Source organism: Cyprinodon tularosa, unplaced genomic scaffold (assembly GCF_016077235.1).
Source record: "Cyprinodon tularosa strain WSP-4 unplaced genomic scaffold, ASM1607723v1 ctg304, whole genome shotgun sequence".
Taxonomy (NCBI): domain Eukaryota; kingdom Metazoa; phylum Chordata; class Actinopteri; order Cyprinodontiformes; family Cyprinodontidae; genus Cyprinodon; species Cyprinodon tularosa.
The window spans coordinates 1,042,938-1,066,535 of NW_024039013.1; the positions used below are offsets into that span (position 1 = coordinate 1,042,938).

The following is a 23,598-nucleotide window of genomic DNA, read 5'->3' on the forward strand; positions in this document are numbered from 1 at the left end:
GCAAAGCTTTTCAGGCTGGTTTTAAAAACCTAATAAGCTAGTCGAGAAAATCCATGGTATTGGTCTTTAATCCCAAAAAAGCACCAGAACAAAGAGTGCATCAACTGGAACGTATAATTAGCATTAGCTGGGGTACACAGAGTAACTACCATATTTTGAGATAAAACTTCTAGTGGTCCCTTGGCTCGATAGATCCTGGCAGGAGTCCAAAAGATGAAAGGGGAGGCACTGCTGAGGCCGAGCCGAGGCCCTGAGAGTGTAGTCAGATGTCAAACACAAACAGACCACACCTTCTTAATCATTCTGTTTCAAGTGTGCACAAGTCCTGGGAGACCTCTGTCGCTTTCATCTGACTCTTATTGGAATGAACAGAGAGATTCGGTTCCACTAACATAGATTAAGAACAACAAAAGTTTAGCAGAGTCAAGCAGACATCTATCCTCCACAACAAGAGTTTTCTCCGTATCAGATGCCAATCTGTGCTCGTTACGTCATACATTTACGAGATACATCAGCAGAAAATTGTTACAAGTTAAATTTTAACATCATTTTCCCTACTTTGAGGATCAACGTTTAATTTGGTAATTGCTTCCTGCGCAACAACTGTTTCCTGACATTATTTTGAAACTCTTCGCTCCCTCAGCAAAATAAGAGATGGCTTTACACCAACATCAATCTTGATAGGTCAGTCCCTCGCATGTTTTAAATGTGACCCTGTTGCAAGAACGCAAAGATCAACAGTAGAGTCGTGTTAGCGGTTTCCCACAATGTAAGGGACATAGCAAACATGGAAGAAGATGGCCTGGTCGGGTGACACATTAAAATCTAGCTTTCTTTGCCTTTTTAAATGTGCAATGCACATCATAAGAAACACAATATTCACATGTTGGTATATGGTAGTGGCAGCATCATGCTGTGGAAATTAGATTCTTCAACATAGACAGGAAAGCTGCTCAGAGTTGCTGGTAAGATCGACTGAGGTATAAACAGGGCAAATCCTGGGAAAAAAGATTATTAGAGGCTATAAAAGACTATAAGGTGAAGGCCAACAACAAAAAAAACATTTTTTAACATTTACATATCAGATTTCCGATTCCTCAACTAACTGCTTGAAATTAAAAACAGCTGAAGCAATAAATTATTCTCAGATGACGAAGTACAGCAAAATCCTCACCTTTCCTCATGTTAAGTCAAGTTTAAAAAAAAAGTCCCTTTAGGTTTGAAGTTTTAAGATGTATCAAACAAATATCCCCTTTCATTAAATACTAAATTGTAAGCTTCAATAAATATGAAGCTTAGAATTTGAGGAATTGCTGCTCAGAGGAATACCCCGACCAGACTGCAGGCCAAAGCCATGATGTTTCGGGAGTAAAACCTCTCATACATGGAGGCACCCTAACAGGTACTTTTGGACTATATGATTTCAGATGAGAGAAAAAATCGGCAGCAGCTTCTCATAAAACATGAAACAAAGCCTCACCAGATCGTTCATGTTTGCTTTGCTCGCAGGGTGGATGTCTTCCAGGAACTCCAGCAGGTAGAAGGTGTAACGGTCCATTAAATGGACTCCTATGGCCAGATCTGGCTGGTGCTGAAGTGGAGACAGGGTAAAAAAATTGTATAAGATTTCCAGAACTTGTTGGACAACTCTGTTGCGTATAGATTTTTCTCCAAAGTTCTCTTTATTTAGCAACAAGTTAGTAAGTGAAATCATTGCTTGCTGTATGTTTTCTGGTTCCTTCAACTCTCCATTACACAGAACCAAATTTGGAGAAGCATTTAGTTCTAATGTGCCACTTATATGGAACCAACCCCCAGAAAACTAAAAGTTTAGCCACCTTAAAACCCTCTAAATCAAGGTTTAAAACCCATTTGTTGATGTTGCCTTCAACTATCCCGTTTACACCATTAACTGTAACAGATTACTTTTGTAGCCCAACGTTTCTTCGACTGTCTTTATATTACAACTGCAATGCACTTTCTCTTTGCATTTTTTTTCTTATATGTTCATTTACAGTTAATGAATTCAACTGTCTTGTAACTAAAACTGTATCTGTAATATAATAACAATCTTAAAAAAATCTCCCAATCGCAGATGGACTATGTTTTTTTTCACATTATACTTAAAGCTGCAGTCTGTAACATTGAGGAGAGAGCAGACTTCGACTGAAAATTTGAAGAAAAACAGGTTTCACGCCACTCCCCCACCCTCTCTGCTTCACTCATGCCCCACCTCCAAGCTCCACCCCTCTCACAGCATCTGCGCGGCTACCGCATGCGACCAGAAGGGGGGGGGGGGGGGGGGGGGGATTCAGCGTGTGTGAGCTGTGATTGACACTCCATCAGACGCTCCTCTGGCTGTGATTGGTTGTTTTGACTCGTCCCGAATTATTCTTTCCTGATTGAAATACAGGCAGTAGGCGGTACCAATTGAAGCAGTTTTTTTCACAGGTTACATATCACATGTACTGCTGTCTGGGCATAGGGACAGTTTTAGCCAATACGAAAAAAAAGTGATTTTTAAAAACTTACAGACTTCAGCTTTAAGAGTAAGAAGCCAATATTCTTACTGTAAACCTTTAGATGGTAGCAGGCTTCAAGGAGGTTTGTTACCACACAGAAGAGAAGAGTGAGAGTATTATCATGCGATAAAAAAAACTCTGAACAAAAAAAGTGTTCAAGGCCACGAAAACAATGAAACCAATGAGCCAAACGTAACCTTTCAAAATGTAATCACAACTGCAATTTAGGTTGGGTTCTGGTCTGCATGCTATTGGAGATGTGGCTTCACCGAGGGGACTGTGCACTTTATCTTACTCTGGGCCTTTTCAACCTGAAGGCTGCTGCTGCTCCCATTCTTTACTGACACCCAACCACTTTGCAGTTTATATTTTTGCACCAAGGTTGCATCTGCCTGGGACTGCTGCGGCCTTCTGGAGCAACCTCTGCTTTTCTGTTTCTTAGTGCTGTGTATTGCAGACCTTTTATAATCGTCTGTCTCTCCAAACAAAAACTAAATAACTCTCTACACATTGGGTATATAAGTAAACCCAATTAAAGAAAACACTTATTTTCACACATACACTCTTTTACACCAATGTTGTACGTTGATGCTGGCTCTAGCTTTCATTGAGTGAAGTATATCATGCAGTAAAGATATCTCAACAAGGCAGCCTATTTGTGGAGGAAATCTTCCCTTATAGGTGTAACCAACCAGCCTCATTATAGAGAATGATTGTAATACTATGACAGGACACGTACACAAAAAGGAAAAGAAAAAAGCAATTAAGACAGGCTCAGTTATCTGAAAATATTTTACTTGATATGTATTTCTTATGTACCTGTCATTTTAAGTCATTTGCAGCCTCTTGGCCAGGAAACCCTTGAAAAAGAGGCTTTTAATCTCAATTAGATTTTTCTTTTTCTGATTAAATAAAAGAAAAATATAGATGGAGTAGAAAACCTGACAAAATCTGTTGGACTATTTAATTCAACAATGTGCGCCATAACATAACTCACCGACAGAGAGTCTTCCCCGACCTGACTGCTGGCCAAAGCCATTATGTTTGGGGAGTAAAACCTCTCATACATGGAGGCACCCTGACAGGTGTCGATGATGAAGAGCAGCTCATTGTACCTGCACAGAGACATAAAACTATCTAACTTATTTTCTAATAAAACCCAATCAGAAAGTACACAGCTGGCCTTACACCAGTCCTTTGCTCCAATAAAAAATAAGACTTATCACAGAAGCCTTCACGTAGCCGTTACCATGGCCACCGAGTAAAAGCTTCAGCACCATTCAGTCCTGCCAAAACGCCTACACGCCATTTCACCCCCTTCCTTCTGCTCTTCTTCTCCTAAGAAAAAACCTTTTCCCCTTCAATCAAACATGAATAATAGAATCAAGCGGACTGAATCAAGCTGGTTTGAGGTCAGTAAAAGAAGGTGGCAGTAATTAAGCAGCTAAAGAGTGCAATTATCACAGCAGCATCAAAGCTGCTTGGGCTAATCTCCACTGAGGCAGAGAAAAGCTTAATGCAGGAATGACTTCTGATTTATTGATTTTAGTTAGACCGCTATAATGCAGTCCTATTACCAAAAAAAAAAATGTGTGATTTGGAAGTGAAATAGGTCTAAGACCTGAACATGTCGAATTTTTATTTTTTATTTTTTTTAATCAGACTAAAAGGCATCAGCCTGTTTTCTGATCCTGCTTACCCAATTACAAATCCAGTAAGAACAATAAAGCTAAATTAACCCACTAAATCATTTAGATTCATATAAGCCTTTCCAGTGTTATGAGATCATCTGAGCAGGGGAAAAAAAATAAAGCATGATTTATTACTCAATTAAAACAGCAGATTTAAAGCTGTTATTTTTCTCCAGTCAAATTAGAATAAATTAGCTCAGTTTACACTTCTCAACAGCATATTACATTTATAAGCACTTTTAAAATTACATAAAAAAAACATACTCCTCAGCAACTTAGACAACTTTTATTGTCATTTTGTATACACAGAGCGTATACAAACTCTCGAGGAAATAGGTTAGAAACCAGCAGTATTATTGATGCGTTGCACTATTTTTTTTGGTTCAACTGCACCATATACCATGGCTAATGTTTGTTGTATTGAACTAAACATGGTTTAAAAGGCTGTTCTTAGCTGTTTTAATGGGGCCTTGATGTTGATTGGTAAGGTCACAGAAACGAAACACAAATGACTGCATGCTGAAACCATTTTTAAATACATCAAATAAAATGTACAATATGATACTCTGATCCATTTTAATATAAAGGGGAATAAAGACTTTATCTACTATGTACTCCCGGTTCAAATATTTCAAACTTGAATGCATTTTAGATATGTTGCTGTAAAGTGTGGAAGTACTAAACTACTTTTTGCCCCCCCCAAAAAAGACTAAAAGGTTGATTTAGGGAATAAGACTCAGAACAAACTTTGTACTAGAGGGTTACTCTAAGTTTTCTCAGGCAAAATAAGCAACTCTTCATGTTAATGAAAATCAAGGTGATACTGTAGGTGACGACAACTTTAAGCAAAAAGATGGAGGATTGGCAAGTTTTACATTGTAATAAAACCTCAACAGAAAATCAGAGCTTAAGCGACTTTATTTATTTATTCATTCATTTAAACACCGCTTGTGTTGCTCGTTTGCTAATTTACCTTCTTTTCTGCCACATTTGCTCAAAGGCATCAGCCAACTCCACATTGCTGATTTCCTCAGAGTCCTGGAACTTCAGGAAGCCGTTACCGCCATGGCCTAGTGATGGAAGCACATCCCAAAAAAAAATGATTTTATAAAAAAAAAAAAAAACATCTTTATGAACCATGTGAGTAAACTGTTTTTTTTTTCTAAATGAAAAACAATCAGTTCCCACAGCCAGCAGAGGCACTTAGTATTACATAATAGATATCTAACTTTAGTTCTCTAATTTGTTTAAAACTTTATCCAAAACTAAACATTTTAATTTGTTAAAATGCATCTAAAGAAAAAAAAAAACATAGTTCGACAAGACCTAGACACAACAATGCAACATAGCACCAGAGTTTTTGTACTGATGTGAGGACCTGTTTACCCAGCATCAAGTTAACCTCTGCTGTCTTTATAAACCCAAATTAATTCTGACTAAATGGAAAATAACCTTTTAGGAAAGAGCAGACAAGACATCCCCCACAATACCTGTAATGTATCCCATCTAAAAGGCCAGCCAATTACATGTCTGGACTAATTGAAGCTTTCCTCCAAATAATGCAAAGCAGTCTCCTTTTCCAGCTCTGCTGTGCTTCATTGACTTTGCATGATAACTAAAAGCCATTTAGCATATTGGCAGAAAATTTACTTTAATGTACATCAAAGAAAAACAAGTGTTAATGTGGAAAAGGGCACGGAAAAACTTCAATCATTACATACTGAAATCTTAAAGAAACTTGAAGAACGTTTACAGGTTTTAAGTATTAAGTTAAAAACAAATCTGGCTTTTCCTGGCTGTCACCAATTTCCTGTTTTATTTGACTTTAGAAGTCCACATTCTAATGTTGATTCAGTTTTCTCCTTTTTGCCCTCACATGAGAGAGTGTAATGTGGATTGTTGGACAGAATTCATAATTTTAAATGCAACAGAATGTGAAGGAATATCATTTAATTTCTCAAGGGATCACCCCATATGTTGACACATTCAGTGCTCTCAATAAAAGTGGGAGTTCTCAGATTTAAGGTAATTAATAGATCACAGGAAAAGAACAGATTTTATAGGATTTGACCTGTTGATTATTGACCATAGATGTATCAAGTTAGGATAAAACAGAGTTAAGAGTTAAGGCAGTGTTTCCCCAACCTGGGGTACGCGTACCCCTAGTGGTCTGCGAGTGCATTGCAAGGGGTACCTGAGAATATTTCATTTCTTAGGCAGTAAAATAAAATAGAGCTGGGATTTGTTTTGCTTTGTTAGGGCCCAATTGAAAAATTAAACAAGCTTTTATCAATCAATAATTACATTTTTCTTACATGTTTGAGTTCATCTTGAGTTTTGACACACATCAGAACCAAGCAGAGGAACAGACTGCATGTAGAGAACAGTCTGGCTGTTTTTCACACTGAGCTAACGGAGCTCATCAAACCTGCTGAGGTGTCTTGATGAAAACAGAGTAAAACTAATTAATTTATATAGTTAATTAAACTATAATTTATGTTCTGTGTTTTGTTCCAAATTCATCAATTTTAAATGTGATTGTAAGGGAGTTAATCAGAGGAGCTCCAGTTTTATAAATAGATTTATAATATGATTTTATTTTGTTTTTAAGTCGATTCCTTACTGAATTCCAGGCAACATTATTTAATAATTTTTTTTTAGATGGAAAGCAGCGTAAAGTTAAATAGTTTTTATTTCGGATATTATACATTCCATTTTTGGACAATCATCAAGACTTTTGACTGAGAGGACGACTCGTGGTGAGACAAAATGCCAAAGGGGGTACATATGTCAAAAAGGTTGGGAAACACTGAGTTAAGGCATGTAACTGCCGTGCAATCCAACATGCATGCAGTTTAAGGGACACTTGTTCATTTCACAGCACAGTGCTTCGTATGACTTTTTTTTTTTTGGCTAAATTTAAGTATACAGGATGAAGCAAAAAAACTGAAACGGGTCAATCAGCACATTCTCAGATGTGGTGCTGCAGCACTTACTGTGAGGAAATAAGTATTTGAACACCCTGCTATTTTGCAAGTTCTTCCACTTAGAAATCATTGAGGGTTTTGAGATTGTCATCGTAGGTGCATGTCCACTGTGAGAGAAATAATATTTTTTAAAATCTAGACATCGCAATATATGATTTTTAACTAACCATTTGTATGACACAGCTGCAAATATATATTTGAACACCTGTCTATCAACTAGAATTCTGACCCTCAAAGACCTGTTAGTCTGCCTTCAAAAATTTCCACCTCAACTCCAGTTATCATCCTACATTAGATGCACCTGTTTGATGTCGAAAGCTGCATAAGGACACCTGTTTACCCCATCCTATCAGTGAGAATCTAACTACTAACATGGTCAAGACCAAAGAGCTGTCCAAAGACACTAGAGACAAAATTGTACACCTCCACATGGCTTGAGAGGGCTACAGGGAAATTGCATAACAGCTTGGTGAAAAAGGTCCCCTGTTGGGAGTATTCAGTAGAAAATGGAAGAAGCTAAACAGGACTGTCAATCTCCCTCGGACTGCGGCTTCATGTAAGATCTCACCTCGTGGAGTCTCATTGATCCTAAGAAAGGTGAGAAATCAGCCCAGAACTACACAAGAGGAGCTGGTCAATGATGTGTCAAGAGTTTGGACCACGGTTTCCAAGGGTACTGTTGGTGACACACTAAGACATCATGGTTTGAAATCATACATGGCACGGAAGGTTTCCCTTCTCAAATCAGCACATGTCAAGGCCTGTTTTAAGTTTGCCAATGATCATTTGATGATCCAGAGAAATCATGGGAGAAATTCATGTGGCCAGATGAGACCAAAATGGAACCCGTACTCATACTCGTACTCGTCGTCTCCTGCTTTATCCAGAACCGGGTCGCGGGGGCAGCAGACTAAGCAGAGACTCCCAGACTTCCCTCTCCGCAGACACCTCCTCCAGCTCTGCTGGGGAAGCCCTAGGCGCTCCCAGGCCAGCCGAGAGACGTAGTCTCTCCAGCGTGTCCTGGGTCGTCCCCTGGGCCTCCTCCCAGTGGGACGTGCCTGGAACACCTCCCGAGGGAGGCGTCCAGGGGACATCCGAAGAAGATGTCCGAGCCACCTCAACTGACTCCTCTCGATGTGGAGGAGAAGTACCAAAAAGGAACCTTTGGTCATAATTGCACTGACCGTGTTTGGAGGAAGAAGAATGATGAGTACCATCCCAAGAACACCATCCCTACTGTGAAGCATGGGGGTGATAGCATCATGCTTTAGGGGTATTTTTCTGCACATGGGACATGGTGACTGCACCGTATTATGGAGAGGATGATGTATAGAGATATATATCTCTATACGGGCCATGTATAGAGAGATTTTGGGAAACAACCTCCTCCCCTCCATTAGAGCACTGAAGATGGGTCGAGGCTGGGTGTTCCAACATAATGACCTGAAGCACACAGCCAGGATAACCAAGGAGTGGCTCTATAAGAAGCATATCAAGGTTCTGGTGTGGCCCAGGCAGTCTACAGACCTAAACCCAATAGAGAGTCTTTTGAGGGAGCTTAAACTCAGTGTTTATCAGTGACAGCCCGGAAACCTGACTGATCTAGAGAAGATCTGTGAGGAGGAGTGGGCCAAAATCCCTCCTTCAGTGTGTGCAAACCTGGTGAAAAACTACAGGAAACGTTTAATTTCTGTAATTACAAACAAAGGCTACTGTACAAATATTAACTTTGATTTTCTCAGGTGTCCAAAAACTTATTTGCAGCTGTATCATACAATAGTTAAAAAATATATATACCGTATTTTCACGACTATAAGGTGCACTTAAACGTCTTTTTTTCCCTCAAAATGTGCGGTGCGCCCTTTGGTGCGGTGCGCCCTATGTGTGTTGTAACTGCGACTTTTGAGACCACCTCATTGAGGAGATGATGAAAGAGTGGCTGAATGTAAGGAGACCAGGTGTTTTTTTTTCCACTCATCACCATCGCTGATAAACTGTGACTCCATGCGTGCCCATCTCACAGCTGATGTGAAAAACATGGTGAAACAAATTAAGCTGTGCTTGCTGTTATTCAACCTCTCGACATCTGTGTGAACCGGACCCAGCAGGTGCAGCAGAAGCAGCGTGTTTACATGCAAAGTCAATGGTTGACGCGCGTATAGACGCAGCAAAAGGTCCCGCAGCGCGTTTTGAGCAGCAGGCACAGCGCGTCGGGAGCGTTTAAGCATCTGCCAACGCGCTGCTGCTGCTCCAGATGGAAAAATTTAAGTTTTGCTGCTGGACGCGCCGCATCAACCAATCAGAGAAGCTGATCTGGGAGCTGACAGCGAGACAGACACATCGCTCTGATGACATATGATATTAAGGCAAATGAAAAAGGCTGGATGGATGAGGAGATGATGAAAGCACGGCTGAGGCAGGTGTATGTGAGGACACCAGGTGGTTTTTTTCCACGCATCACCATCGCTGTTAATCTGTGACTGCGTGCCCACCTCACAGCCGATGTGAAAAAAAGGTGAATCAAATGAACGCTGTTATCCCAGGGGGTCTGACAAAGGAACTTCAACCGCTCGACATCGGTGTGAACCGGCCGTTCAAAGTAAGGCTGCGAGTGGCGTGGGAGCGATGGATGACAGACGGAGACCACAGTTTCAGGAAAAGTGGAAGGCAGCACCGGGCAATTAACACCACAGTTTGCGGACGGATTGTAGATGCTTGGACTAACGTGTCTGCTGGCTCTGTTGTTCAAGCTTTCACAAAAGCCGGCATTATTTCTGAGGAGCCGCGCTGCACGGAAAGTGACTCTGAAGAAGGGGATATTGGCATGTCTGATTTAGCGCAGCTGTTTAATTCAGAAACAGAGGATGATGACTTTGATGGGTTTGATTAATACTTTGTAATAAATACTTGAATAAAGCACAAACATATTCAGTTTTGCTCCCGCTCTATTTTTCTACCTGAAAACTTAATTCAACAGCAGCCTCTGGGCGGGTCTCCTCCTCTTCACCGCGGTAGCTGGCAGGTGTTTTTTCATCTAAATAATCTAAATCTTGCAGCTATATTTGCTGTGATCAGTGGGAATAAAGTAGTTTTAATATGTTTTTAAGTGAGAAAGTCCACCTGAAAACTTCATAATTGCAGTCAGTTCATCCAGATTATCTATTTCTGTCGGAGGCGCTCAGACCCCCACATACCAGCGGTACACCGACAGTAGAAATCCCTTCAACAGCAGCCTCTGGGCCGGGAAGCCTCCGGGTTCACCGCGGTGGCTGGCAGGTGTTTTTCATCTAAATAATTTAAACTGCAGGCACCAGGATACCGGTAATAAAACCAAACATATTCCGTCGGCAGGTTTCAAGATTTTAAGTTAATTTAGGAGTGATCACAGCTCTGTCATCTGCGATGTGTCTGTCTCACGGCCAGCTGCCAGGTTTGATTAATACTTTGTAATAAATACATGAATAAAGCACAATCATACTCAGGTTTGGGCCCGCTGTATTTTTAAATACGCAGTAGAGGTATTTAAAGGTAGTAGAGGACATGTACCTGTATATAAAAAACGCGCCCTATAGTCCGGTGCGCCTTATGTGTGTGTTAAATACAGAAATGGGACACATAACTGGGACTGCGCCTTTTAGTACGGTGCGCCTTATGGTCGTGAAAATACGGTATGTGATTTCTGGATTTTTTTTTTATGTCTCTCACAATGGACATGGACCTATGATGACATTTCCATATCCCTCCATTATTTATAAGTGAGAGAACTTGCAAAATAGTAGGGTATTCAATTACTTATTTTCCTGACTGTAGATGTGAAAGCTAAAGGGGATCTCACAGCAGGTGGAAATCTGTGCTAAATTTCAAGCATCCAGTGGCGATTCTGAAGAAAACTTCATGTAATGAATCCTATAAAAAACAAACAAAAAACATCCTGAAAGCTCTTAAAGTGGCATTTTTGAACAACCAGTGGAGAAGTAAGAAGGACAGAAGTTAAAAATATATAAAATTTAAGTCTGATTTGTTCATATTCTAGTGACATAAATAAATTTTTTTATTTATGGCTTTTAATCATGAAATGCTTTTAGTATTATATAATTAATGTTTGTAGAAATGCTTAAAACCTGTTTAATAAAAAAAATTACAAAGAGTTACAGGAATTTAAACTGCATCAGAAGCTTCAGAACACATTTCATTGTGCAAAATATTAGCATTTTAATGTGAACAAAACGTTATATGTGAAAGGTGTAACTGCTCATCTCTTCAAGAGCAGGACCCTCACCCTGTCCAAAGTAGGACTCTTGCACATAGCATACTACAGACCTTATGAACAACTTTTTTTTATTGGTCAAAATCACTTAAATTTAAAGTTAACTGCTGTAATCTGTCATTCTATTATTAAGCAATGTAAATAGTTATGATCCCGTTGAATATTAGAGTGTGGCCTCAGCATGAAAATCTGATGTTGCACGCAGTGATCGTTGGTGAACTCAGGGGGGGAAATTAGAGGGAACATTGATCAGAACCTGTCATTTAAATCACATAAAGCGGTTTCGACAATTTCCTTCTTTCATCTCCGGAATAATGCAAAAATTACAAATATCTTATCCTGGGGTGATGCTGAGAAATTAGTCCATGTATTTGTTACTTTAAGGCAGGACTATTTTAATTCTTTACAATCAGAAAGTCAACAAACTGAAGCTAAAAGCCTCCAGCGGACCCAAAATGCTGAAGCCACAGTTTAATGAAAATTTAAAAACGAGATCATATTTCTCCCATCTTATCTTCTCTTCATTGGCGCCCTGTCAGATCAAGAATGGAATTTAAAATCCTATTTCTCACATATAAAGTCCTAAATAACCAAGTCCCGTCTTATATCAGAGATCTTATTGTTCCTTATGTTGCTAACTGAGCGCTTTGCTCTCAATCTGCAGGTTTACTTGTTGTTTCTAAACTTTCTAAAAGTAGAAGAGGAGCCACATCTTTTAGTTATCAGGCTCTTCTAATGCCAAGGACCAGTTTTAGTCCGTGAGGCAGACACAGTATCTAAGGCAAAGCTTAAAGCTTTTCTATTCAATATAGCTTATAGTTAGAATGTCCCATGTTATCCTGAGCTATCTTTATAGTTCTGTTGATATAGGCTTAGAGTGCTGGAGGACATAGGGACCACCTTACATCATTCTGTTTTATTCTATCTCTATTTTACAATTCAGTAGTATTATTTGTTAGTAGTAATATTTGTTTACTCTGCTTGTTCTTATCATACTAGCTTCAACTGTCCGTTCCTGATTGGGTTTTTCTTCTTCACTGTCACTGCTTGCATGCTCGGTGTGAGGGATTGCTGAAGAATGAATAACCAAAAGCAAGTGAATATCTGATCTACATGCTCATCCAGGAGGAGTGTATCCTGCAAAGTCAATGACATGATGCATTCAATTGATTTTCTATATAAGGAAAACCAGCTGATTGCATCAAGTCATTTAATTTTTTCCCCATTCTTGAAGTAACCATTTTCTATTCTATGTTTTTCATATAATTTATTCAAAACATAAGTAGAGATAATGAAATACCAGTGAGGTATATGAGGATGTTGCTTCGGTCGTCAGACAGGAGGCGTTTGGAGCGAGGGGTGCTGGGAGGAAGCCGTCCAGTCAAAACCCGCAGAAAGTTCTCTACAGTCACCTGAAACAAACAGGAAGCTGATTTTAAGCTGTATTTTAGATTGTTCATTCCATTTTGGTAAACATCTAAAGCCGGGGGTCTTTAAGTCAAGTCCTCTAGGTCCAGTGTCTTGCACCATTAAGATGTGTCTCTACTTCAACATACCAGAGTCAAATAATCCGGTCATTAGTAAAACTCTGGAGAACTAAACTGAGGAGGCAGGTTGGCTATTTGATTCAAGTGTGTGTGAAAAGACACATCTAAAAAGATGAAGGACATTGCACCTCGTGGACCAGCATTAAAGACCCTTGATCTAAAGCTTTAAGCAAACATTAACAACACATGTATATCAGCTCACATCTCAATCATGAAACATTATTATTTTAATAACTGTTTGAGGCTAAAACTTCAGAACCAATGTCTGCCATTTTAGCCATTTTTGCGCGTTGTCTAACTCCTCTAAAGAGGCAAATTTCCTCCCGCCATTAAAATAAATCACAATATACTTAATTTAATATGCTTAATTTTTAATAAGTAAAAAAAAAAGATAATCTGCAAATATTAAACTGCTTCAATTATGGACAGTCTAATTATACCATGAAAAAAAAACTGAATTGTATTTCCATCTAAAACAGCGGGTTCTAAGTATTTTTTGGCTTAGAGGTATAATGGAGGATTTTCTTAAATCCTCGATTTTTTTCTTTAAAGACCTGCCCTCTCCACTTAAAAAAAAAAAAGCTCATGCACAACCCTGTACCCACTCCGGAAAGGGAACGCATATCAAACGCATCCATCGCATTCGCGAGCCCCTTTCTCCTCGTGCACGCTCTGTTTAAAAGTTGTTGTTTGCTTTGCTCATTCAAGCTTACTTTCCAAAAGATTTGCAATTTTTCCACTAGGTCAGACTGACCACCGGTAAGTGAAAATGGGGACGAGCACGTAGCAAGGCCTTACATAAGCATATCACCTCAATGATTGGCAATTAGGAGGACCACTTATTTTGATAATCCACCCAGAAAAAGAACATCCTCCACTATAGCTTTAAGTAATCGAGAGCAAATATGAAGGGTTGATAGAATAAAATCCAGGCTTAAGAAATCTAACTAAAGTCTTAGAGACAAAGTTTAACAGCACATAGGTAAACTAACCTCATAACCACGGTAATCCACCTCAACATCGTCCCCGTACACATTTAGCTCCATGTTCTTGTGGCTAAACACTGTAGCCGGTTTGGGGTTTCTGTGGTTACAAGCCATGTCGTCAGCCAGCATCAGAACTATATGACTGTGAAAAATAAAAACAACAACGACAACTACATTAATACATTCAAGAAAAAGTAATAAATACAAGTCAAACATTTTTTATGTTTCTATTGATGGCAAAATATTGCAGTTACTGAATCTATTTCTGCATTTAGGCAAGAGTTTACTTTGTACAAAGAAAATGTGCAATAAATTCAAAAATAATAGTAATAAACCTTAACTATACAAAGCATGTAGGCAGCATAAATTAAATATCCCTCCCTATGCATACACAGACCCTAGTTGAGTTTATGTGGCACTAGCACAAAATTGTTCATATCTACCTTTAAAAAAAAAATACGATTTCTTCATAAGCTTGGTTATTTCAAAAGTTTGCTGTTTAAAAAAAAAAGCGTAGAAGTGAATATATAAAGGAAATATTATAGCAGCTTTTTAACCATGGTTTAGATTCAGGTCTGGTGTCCAGTGGGAACAACAAACATGGAGAAGAGTTCCTGAACACCTGACTAGCTTTCCATTGGATGGATCGATCGTGTAGAAGAGCAGCTCATAAAACTAGATTATTTTTAAAAAAGTCTAGATTTTTAGTCAACCTTAATGCCAACTTTATTTATATAGTGACACCTCTATCCAAAGTATTGTTATAAACAATGTAATACATAGAAAATATGAAATACACATGAAGTAAGAAATACTGTAAATAATAAAAGCAAAAATACTAAAAGTAAAAAAAGAGTTTAGCATTTTCAGTAAAAGACATTTTCTTTCTCCAGAAATAATTTAGATTTTTTTTTTCCAGCATGCCTTATTTATATGTTTCTTTGATTCATTTTTAAAAAAAAATTTTAGCAATTGTTATGGGGCTGGGCTCTCTTCATGAGAGAGCTCTCTCTTTTGTGTTTCAGCTCTACCTGGCTGTTACATGAGCAATGTGTTGAACCTCGTCAGCCACACCATAAAGACTTTCAAAGCTGAGATGTCAGGCCCCTTCTTTCTCTTATTCCCTGGGCCTTGATATGAAGTGATCTTGTCTGTGAGCTGAGTGTTAATGTGTGATTCATGTTGAATAAATGGCTAACTAAAGCATTTTTCTGTCCACAGAGGAAGCTGGTTGGGGTTCTCTGCCATTTTTAGTGCGACAGTGGCGTCGGATGTAGGAGTTGGCCCTGAAATCGAAGGATTGACGGTTCAAGCCTCGGCTCCGACTTTCAGTGTCGTTGTGTCCTTGGGCAAGACACTTCACCTGCATTGTCTACTAATGGTGGTCAGAGGGCCCGGTGGCGCCAGTGTATGGCAGCCCTGCTTCTGTCAGTGAGCCGCAGGGCAGCTGTGGCTGTCTGTATGAATGGGTGAATGACTGAATGTAGTGTAAAACGCTTTGCTCAAGCCTCCTGACTTGAAAAAGCGCAATATAAGTACAGGCCATTTACCATTTATACCATTTTTGTTTAACTGTTTTCTCCTTGTTTTGTGGTTAGCCAGGGAGTTCAGGTATTGTGCTTTCTTTTCAGTTCTCCTTTAGAAAGTGGCTTATTTTATAACTAAGTAAGGGGGTGTTTTGTTTGTTGTTTTGGCCTTGGAGACTCAGAGTTAATGCTTCCCTGTGTTTTGCTGTCTGCTGTATTTTTTAACTCCTGGATATTGTGAAATTACATTTTTCTACTGACATCATCTTTTGTTACTGACTTTTGTGTTACACTCAGTGCCAGAATCTATCTTTAGTGGTCTTACGTGGGGGGGTTGTAACAACATCACATGTCAGAAGTTCCTAAACTTAGCAGTACCTGTCAGGGATGCCCAGCCTCTTTACGCTCCTGTAGACGGACAGTGAATTGGCCACATGCCGGTAGTTGAACCAGAACCTGGAGGTACACACCTGTTTGAAAGAAAACTGGTCACATAATCAGGAAGGATTCGAAGAAAACCATACATCTTTATGGATAAATACTGACCAGAACAGCCCAGTTGTTTGTATGGCCGCTGCTGAAAAACTGGCCGGCTGTTTTCTTAAAAGAATAAAACACAAAACGTCATTATTTTTCGTTAATTCGTTTAAAGTATGAGATTCATGCAGCAGTGACAGACATCATAAGCTAACCGGAAGCGAGTAATCTGCTACTCAAAAATACAGAAATACAGCAGGGAATTCAAAGCAAGGTATAAAACCACATGCTCACCTCAATATTTGTGCAGTCGGTAACCAAATATGCTACAAAAAGGCATAGTAAACTGAGTATTTTCATTGTGCTAAGATAACAACACTGCCTGGAAGTGCAGGAAGTAAAGAGCTACCCGGATATTACTTCCTCTGGGAGACATTTCAAAATAAAAGCTCACACCTGGCAAAGAAACAATTTTTAACGAACATCACTTTATCTGTTTGCATAACAAAATAACTAGGAGCTCCACAAGTCAGAGTTTAATTTTAAGTAGATATATGCATCCATAAACTGAGTTTGATTTGGATAACTTCTTACAACTGTTGTCAGCAAAGGTGTCAAAAGCATTAATATTACTTAAATAAATCCTATTTAAAAGAGCATCAGCTTAAGCTTTTCACTCAACTAAAATTGTAAAAAAAATAAAAAATTTTAAAACTACTTAAAGTATAAAAGTAAAGGTAATGCCAGGAAAAAATATGTTAGGGACAGAAGTTTCAAATCTCTGGTTACTGAACTAATCCATTAAAGGAACATTATAATTCTGGATGATATCTTCCTTTATTTAATTTTCTCATTTTTATAACTAATGGCAAGACTGTCAAATTTAATTAGCATAATCTAAAAAATAAAAATTATAAATCAATCTTTGTCAGTTGTTAGTATGTCACAATAAATAAGAACATAGCAAAAAGTTAATTTATTTGGTTCACTAAGTTGAGCGTATATAACATGCAATCTGCATATAGGCTGATGTAAAAAGCTCGGGCTAAACATGTCATGGGAGACTAGGCCCAGTTGAAACAAGGGACATTTGCACTAAATCTTTTTTTTCCTCCAATCAGAAACATCCTGTATTTATGTTGATACTGCAGTAATGCTCAGTAGGACCCTTCTAACCGACAGGACAGAAGACTCGTATAAGAATTTCTTCTAAATTTATTGAAAAGAACAAGTTTTTTTTTTAAGGCTGGAAAGTACATTTTTAATGCCATACTGTCCAGCTGTAATTGCCAGGGTAATTTGGGATATTTAATAAAAGTAGCATTTGAAAAAGTTTTAAAGTCTTATTGTTTCATTACGGGATTTCTGTATGAGAGCCCAATGTTACAGATTGTTTTAATCAAGTTCTATAAACAATACAACCTCCCAGAGCAATTTGCTAATTGAGACAAAAATCAAAAGTTGATTTGTGAAATTGAATGAACTAATGACATGTAGAAACTGTCCCTGAGAGGTGTTGCAACCGTCCCAAGGATAAGGTCGGTTACAACAGTTTAATTGTTTTTGATTGTTGTTTTCCAATTTAATATACATAGATTTGGGCTGAAGATCATATCCAAATATATATAGCAGGGAATTCATATATATATATATATATATATATATATATATATATATAATATATATTCAATATATTCAATATATATATATATATATATATATATATATATATATATATATATATATATATATATATATATATATATATATATATATATATATATATATATATATATATATATAATAATACATTTTATTTCAAGCGCCTTTCAAAACACTCAAGGTCACTGTACATGTAAAAACAATAAATGGTAAAAAACAGTCGTCATAATTAAAAGAAACAACACAAATTACACAAAGGAAAGTAATATAAAATCATAATGAAAAGGCAATCTTGAACATGTGGGTTTTGAGTTTGGATTTGAATACGGGTAAAGACTCGGTATTGCAGATGTCAGAGGGGAGAGAATTCCAGAGTGTGGGCGCGGAACGTGAAAAAGCTCTGCTCCCCATGGTTTTAAGACGGGCTGAAGGAACAACTAAGTGAGTGGTAGAAGAAGATCTAAGAATGCGGGAGGGAGTAGAAATTTGAAGTAAATCAGAAAGGTATGGAGGGGAGAGATTGTGAATAACTTTAAAAGTAAGTAGGAGGATTTTGAACTGAATTCTATACTTCACAGGTAGCCAGTGGAGCTGCTGCAGGACTGGGGTGATGTGATGAAAAGAAGGGGTTCTAGAAATGATGCGAGCTGCTGAGTTTTGTACTGACTGAAGCCTGTGAATGGATTTTTGAGGAAGACCGAAAAGAAGAGAATTACAGTAATCAATGCGGGAAGTGACCAGACTATGAACAAGAGTGCAGGTGGAGCTAGTGGAGAGAGAGGGGCGAAGGCGATTGATATTGCGTAAGTGAAAGTAAGCGGAACGGGTAAGGTTGTTAATGTGAGAGGAGAAGGACAAGGTACTATCAAGGATGACACCCAGACTCTTGACCTGAGGTGAGGGGGAAATTATGGAGTTGTCAAATGAAAGGGAGAAACTGTCAGCTTTGGATAAAGTAGATTTTGTTCCCACTAAGAGGATTTCGGTCTTGTCATTATTCAGTTTAAGAAAGTTGGAGGTGAACCAGGATTTTATTTCGGTTAAGCAGGAGATTAATGAAGGAGGTGGGAGTGAAGAGTTTGGTTTACAAGAAAGATAGAGCTGGGTGTCATCCGCATAACAGTGAAAATTGATGTTGAATTTCCTAAAGATATTGCCAAGGGGGAGAATGTAGATGATAAAAAGTAGGGGTCCTAGAACAGAGCCTTGGGGAACACCGGTGGTAACTGGAGAGGAGTTGGAACGATATGACTTAATCTGAACAAACTGAGTGCGGCCAGAAAGATAGGATTGAAACCAGGCTAGGGGAGTGTGAGTGATGCCAATTGTATAAAGTCGATGGAGTAGGGTAGAGTGTGAAACTGTGTCGAAGGCTGCACTTAGATCAAGAAGAATGAGGATGGAAATTAGACCAGAGTCAGCTGCTATTAAAAGATCATTGATTATTTTTAAGAGGGCGGTTTCAGTGCTATGACGGGGACGGAAGCCAGACTGGAACTGTTCATAAAGGTTGTTGTGAGTTAAGTGAGAATGAAGTTGAGAAGCGACTGTTTTTTCCAATATTTTTGAAATAAAAGGTAAATTTGAAATTGGCCTGAGATTATTGTAATTGTTGGGATCTAGTCCAGGTTTCTTCACAATAGGAGTGATAATAGCAGTTTTGAAAAGAGATGGAACAATTCCAGAACCAAGAGAGGAGTGGATGATGGCAGTTATGAAGGGGAGGAGAGCGTGAAGGCAGGATTTAACCAGGGCAGACGGGATGGGATCAAGTGGGCAGGTGGAAGATTTAGATTTGTTGATAAAATCAGAAATATCGGAGAGGGTAGGGAGATAAAAGCTGCAAAAAGGCTGGCAGGGTGAAGGGGTTATAGGGGAAGGGGGTGACAGGATAGGAGGCAGGCACTGGTGAATTATTTTGATTTTATCATTGAAAAACTGCATAATCGAATTGCAGGCGTCAGTTGAGCATAGGTGGGGAGGAAGAGAAGCTGGGGATTTGAAAATATTGTTAAACACCAAAAACAGAGTCCGAGAATTACTTTCGTGTGAGGAGATCAGGTTGGAATAGTAAGTGGATTTAGTTTTAGTGATTAGTTCTTTATATTGAGTTATCTGAGTTATATACATTTCACTGTGAATTGTTAAACCGGTTTTCTTTTTAAGTCTTTCAAGTTGACGGCACTTAGCCTTCATGGTCCGGAGTTCAGGGGTAAACCAGGGGGCGGAGTGGGAAAAGGTGACAGTCCGGGATTTTGTTGGGGCAAGGAGGTTCAAAATATCATTTAAGCAGTTATTGTATTGAGATGTCAGTTCATCCGGTGAGGAAGAAGAATCCAGGATTAAAGTTCTTAGGATGTGTGAAGAGAGAGTGTCCAAGTTAATGTTCTTAATGTTCCGGTATGAAAGGAGCCGTGGGGTCTTTGCTGTGAAGAGACGAGGGGAAATGCTGAATAAAAGGAGGAAATGATCAGATATGTGGAGATCCTCAGCTGAACAGTTAGTGGGGGTAAGACCAGAGCAACAAATTAGGTCAAGAGTATGACCTTTAGAGTGAGTTGGAAAATTGGAAAACTGATCAAAACCAAAATTGTCCAGACAAGATAGGAAATCTCTGGCGAGGGGAAGGTTAAAATTGTCCATGTGAATATTAAAATCCCCCACCAATATTACATTGGGTGAGAGAGAGGAGAGAAGGGTTAGAAGATCTGTTAGTTCATTTAAAAAGTCACTATGTGGCTTGGGGGGGCGATAGACAGCCGCAACAATGGTAGGTGTGGGGCCAGAGAGTGTACAGGACAGGCATTCAAATGAGTTGTAGGAAGGCACAGTGACGGGAACCACCTTCCATTTCTCGTTGTAGAGTACAGCGAGACCGCCTCCTCGGCGCGTCACGCGGGGCTGGCAAAGGTAAACAAACCCGGGTGGAGTGGAGTCATTTAGTTGTGAATAGTTATTAGGCTGTTGCCAAGTTTCCGTTAAATATATATATATATATATATATATATATATATATATATATATATATATATATATATATATATATATATATATATATATATATATATATATATATATATATATATATATAAATAATAATAAATATATATATATATAAATAAATATATATAAATAAATAAATAAATAAAATATAAATATATATTTTGTCATAATGTTCTCTTCTTCCTACAGTAAACTCCTAGGGGTTCTAATTCAAAGTAGAATTCCAGATTAATTTAGCTGATTATGATCTGGGCCACAAAAAAGACAGACAACCCTAAATTCAAATACCCAGTATATCAGTAAACAGCTTTGTAATTTGGTCAAACGAATACCAAACTAAGGAGGTTGCTAGTGAAAAATTATGTCTGATTGCACTGTGTAGAGAACCAAATTCCTTTATGCAAGTCTAATGTGTCTCTACTGCAGCAGAGGGTCAGTTTGATAAGCATGCAGCATCAAAATCAGTTCTGAAAAAGAGCAGGGTGAATGCTTTTAGTGCACTGAAGGCTGCTCTAATTCCTGCTCCTGCTTCTGATGCTTTTTTACCCATTGCATTGCTGACGTTTCCCACTCACAGCTTATTATATCACAGTGCAACTTGTGAAGTGCATCTTTAACTAATGCCTTGGATTTTGTATAACTTTAAATTAGAGAGCAGTTAATAAATAGCAGGGTTAGCCTGTATAGCTGAAAAAAAAATCTTAATAATAGTGCTGGGGCAACTTACTGCTGTAAGACAATCAACCAATGCATACGATATGGTCCGTTGGTGGTTTTAAACTCTGACCTTCAAAGTGTTATGTGTATAAGGAAGCTTCAGGAGAGTAAGCCATCTATATTCAAGTAGTCAGTTACAAATAATACACGCAGGTGACTTTAACATATTTTAAAGAATCCCCAGTACTTATTTCTGAGGTTAAATTCAGGTTCCTTCCCATCAGATGGATGGTATCCATACTAAATAAAAACTATATCCAAGTTTTGCACAGTGAAGCTGAAAAAATTATAAATTTACACATATATTATTGTCTTTAAACAATTTGATTAAGTCTAGATCAACATGTTATAGCTTTAAAAGTTTGTGACATTGTCATTTAAAGCACCTGTGAGTGTATTTTAAGACATCATGGAAAACTGTAAGACATCAACCAGGATACCAGGAATAAAATTTGGAATCTCAACATCTCTTAATATTTCTAGACAGCTAAAGGTGCCATGTTCTGTTTGAGACATCATGGGAATGTCCAGCCATTATATTGTTTAGAAAAGAGACAAACTCCATGTCTCACATAAACATATTTAGGTTCAAAATGCTGGTATCAACCCAAGAACAAAAGCAAAAGACGTAAAGACACCTCAAATGCAATAACAAAGCCTGATGATGCTTGCAAATACCACCAAACACAAATGTGATTCATTTTGGGAGACATGGAGAACTGTGGTGGCACAGTGTATAAGTGTATGACCAAAGTACAGAGAGCTTGAAAAGGCTCTCACTAATTCAGATTCCAGCCCTTTAACTTTCTCTCTCCTCACTTTCAGAAAATAATACCGGTAATAAAAAAAAGGGCCACTAATGCCAGAAAAAGTCTTTAATTTTTGGGAATGGGGACATACCATGTCCTTTGGCACAGTTTAAATTGCATGTTTGGCCGTATTTGTAGAAGAAAGGTGCTTCAGCCTGAACACACCATGATCATATGTAAAGTAAGGTCTCAGACTCATTCTGCTGCAAGAGGGACTAGTGCACTTTAAAAACCAGATGGAATCACAAGGAAAGCAAAACATTTGGAGGCCAACCTCTAGTACACCTGATGAGAGTCAGAAAGTACGACCACTCACACCCATTCTCCACTACCTTCACTGGCTTCCTGTTTCTGCAAGGATTGAATACAAGGTCTCAATTCTCACCCACCAGTGCATCTATGGAAATGCCCCACTATACCTGAAGGAACTGTTCACCCCTCTCACTACAACCCAATCCCACCGCTCAAAACACTCAAACCACCTCAACCTCCCCAAGACTAAGCTGACTAAGTGTTTTAAAGCGATGTTTAGTTTTACATTTTGATTTTACCCTTCTATGATGATTTTACCTGTAGCACTTTGAGATTTTTTTTTTTATGTAAAGTGCATTACAAATAAAATGTATTATTATTATTACTACCTGTGAATGTGTTTCAAGGCCACGCCTCAACCGAACTGCTTGCTTGTGTGACAACATGAAAATACCTTGTCAAACCGGCCAAGATATAATGAGGATAATATTGAAAATCTATAAGTGGGGTTCTTCCTTTGGGCCAGTGTTCATAGGGTATAACTATTATATACAAGTTTAAACAGCTTGAAAATGTTCAGCAATCATAGCTAGGAGGAGGTTGATGCTGGTTCAAGTAGGAAAAAGAATGCCCCAATCCACAGTGGAATGAGTCCTGCTGCATATCCAAATAGTTTATTTTACTTTCTCCATAACAGCATGTGATTGGCTGGTCATTCTACAAAGCTACTGCCCATCAAGGCCAATCATCAGTAGTGTGATCCTTGAGACGGATCATTCCTACTTACAGAGTTGTATTCCGACCTCTTATTTTTGCTTGGGATTTTCATTCCTACTTACAGAGTTGTATTCCGACCTCTTATTTTTGCTTGGGATTTTCCTGTCATTCTGCATACATTCATCTGTGTCCCTTGTAGACATCCTTATCTCCAGTCCCTGGTTCTTTTTAGGGCCTCGGGAAATTGTCTCCTATAGGCCTTTTCAACCAATTACTTGAAGCTGAAGCTTAAAACGATGCTTTCAACAATCCTGGGTGTTTTTTAGATACTAGGAGCTGGCTCAGAGCCAACTCATTGCCACTTCACTGGGTCAGTGTGTGCGCCAAACAGACTGATTTCCACCAGAAATAAAAGCAGAAGAAGAAGACGACCGC

The 23,598-nt window shown here is 38.5% G+C and overlaps 1 protein-coding gene across 1 annotated transcript in view; it reads right to left on the reverse strand.

Annotated features, from left to right (window-relative positions):
* The window catches only part of pigk (phosphatidylinositol glycan anchor biosynthesis, class K), a 54,987-nt gene extending 38,550 nt beyond the window's left edge, over window positions 1–16,437 (reverse strand). The window contains exons 1-8 of the mRNA XM_038291944.1: window positions 16,298–16,437; window positions 16,073–16,126; window positions 15,905–15,996; window positions 14,007–14,142; window positions 12,768–12,879; window positions 5,187–5,283; window positions 3,520–3,637; window positions 1,481–1,591 (exon numbers count right to left, since the gene is read on the reverse strand). Coding sequence (XP_038147872.1) covers window positions 1,481–1,591; window positions 3,520–3,637; window positions 5,187–5,283; window positions 12,768–12,879; window positions 14,007–14,142; window positions 15,905–15,996; window positions 16,073–16,126; window positions 16,298–16,363 — 786 coding nt within the window. The 5' untranslated portion in view covers window positions 16,364–16,437. The remainder of the gene's footprint in view (window positions 1–1,480; window positions 1,592–3,519; window positions 3,638–5,186; window positions 5,284–12,767; window positions 12,880–14,006; window positions 14,143–15,904; window positions 15,997–16,072; window positions 16,127–16,297) is intronic.
* Between the last annotated feature and the right edge of the window lie 7,161 nt (window positions 16,438–23,598).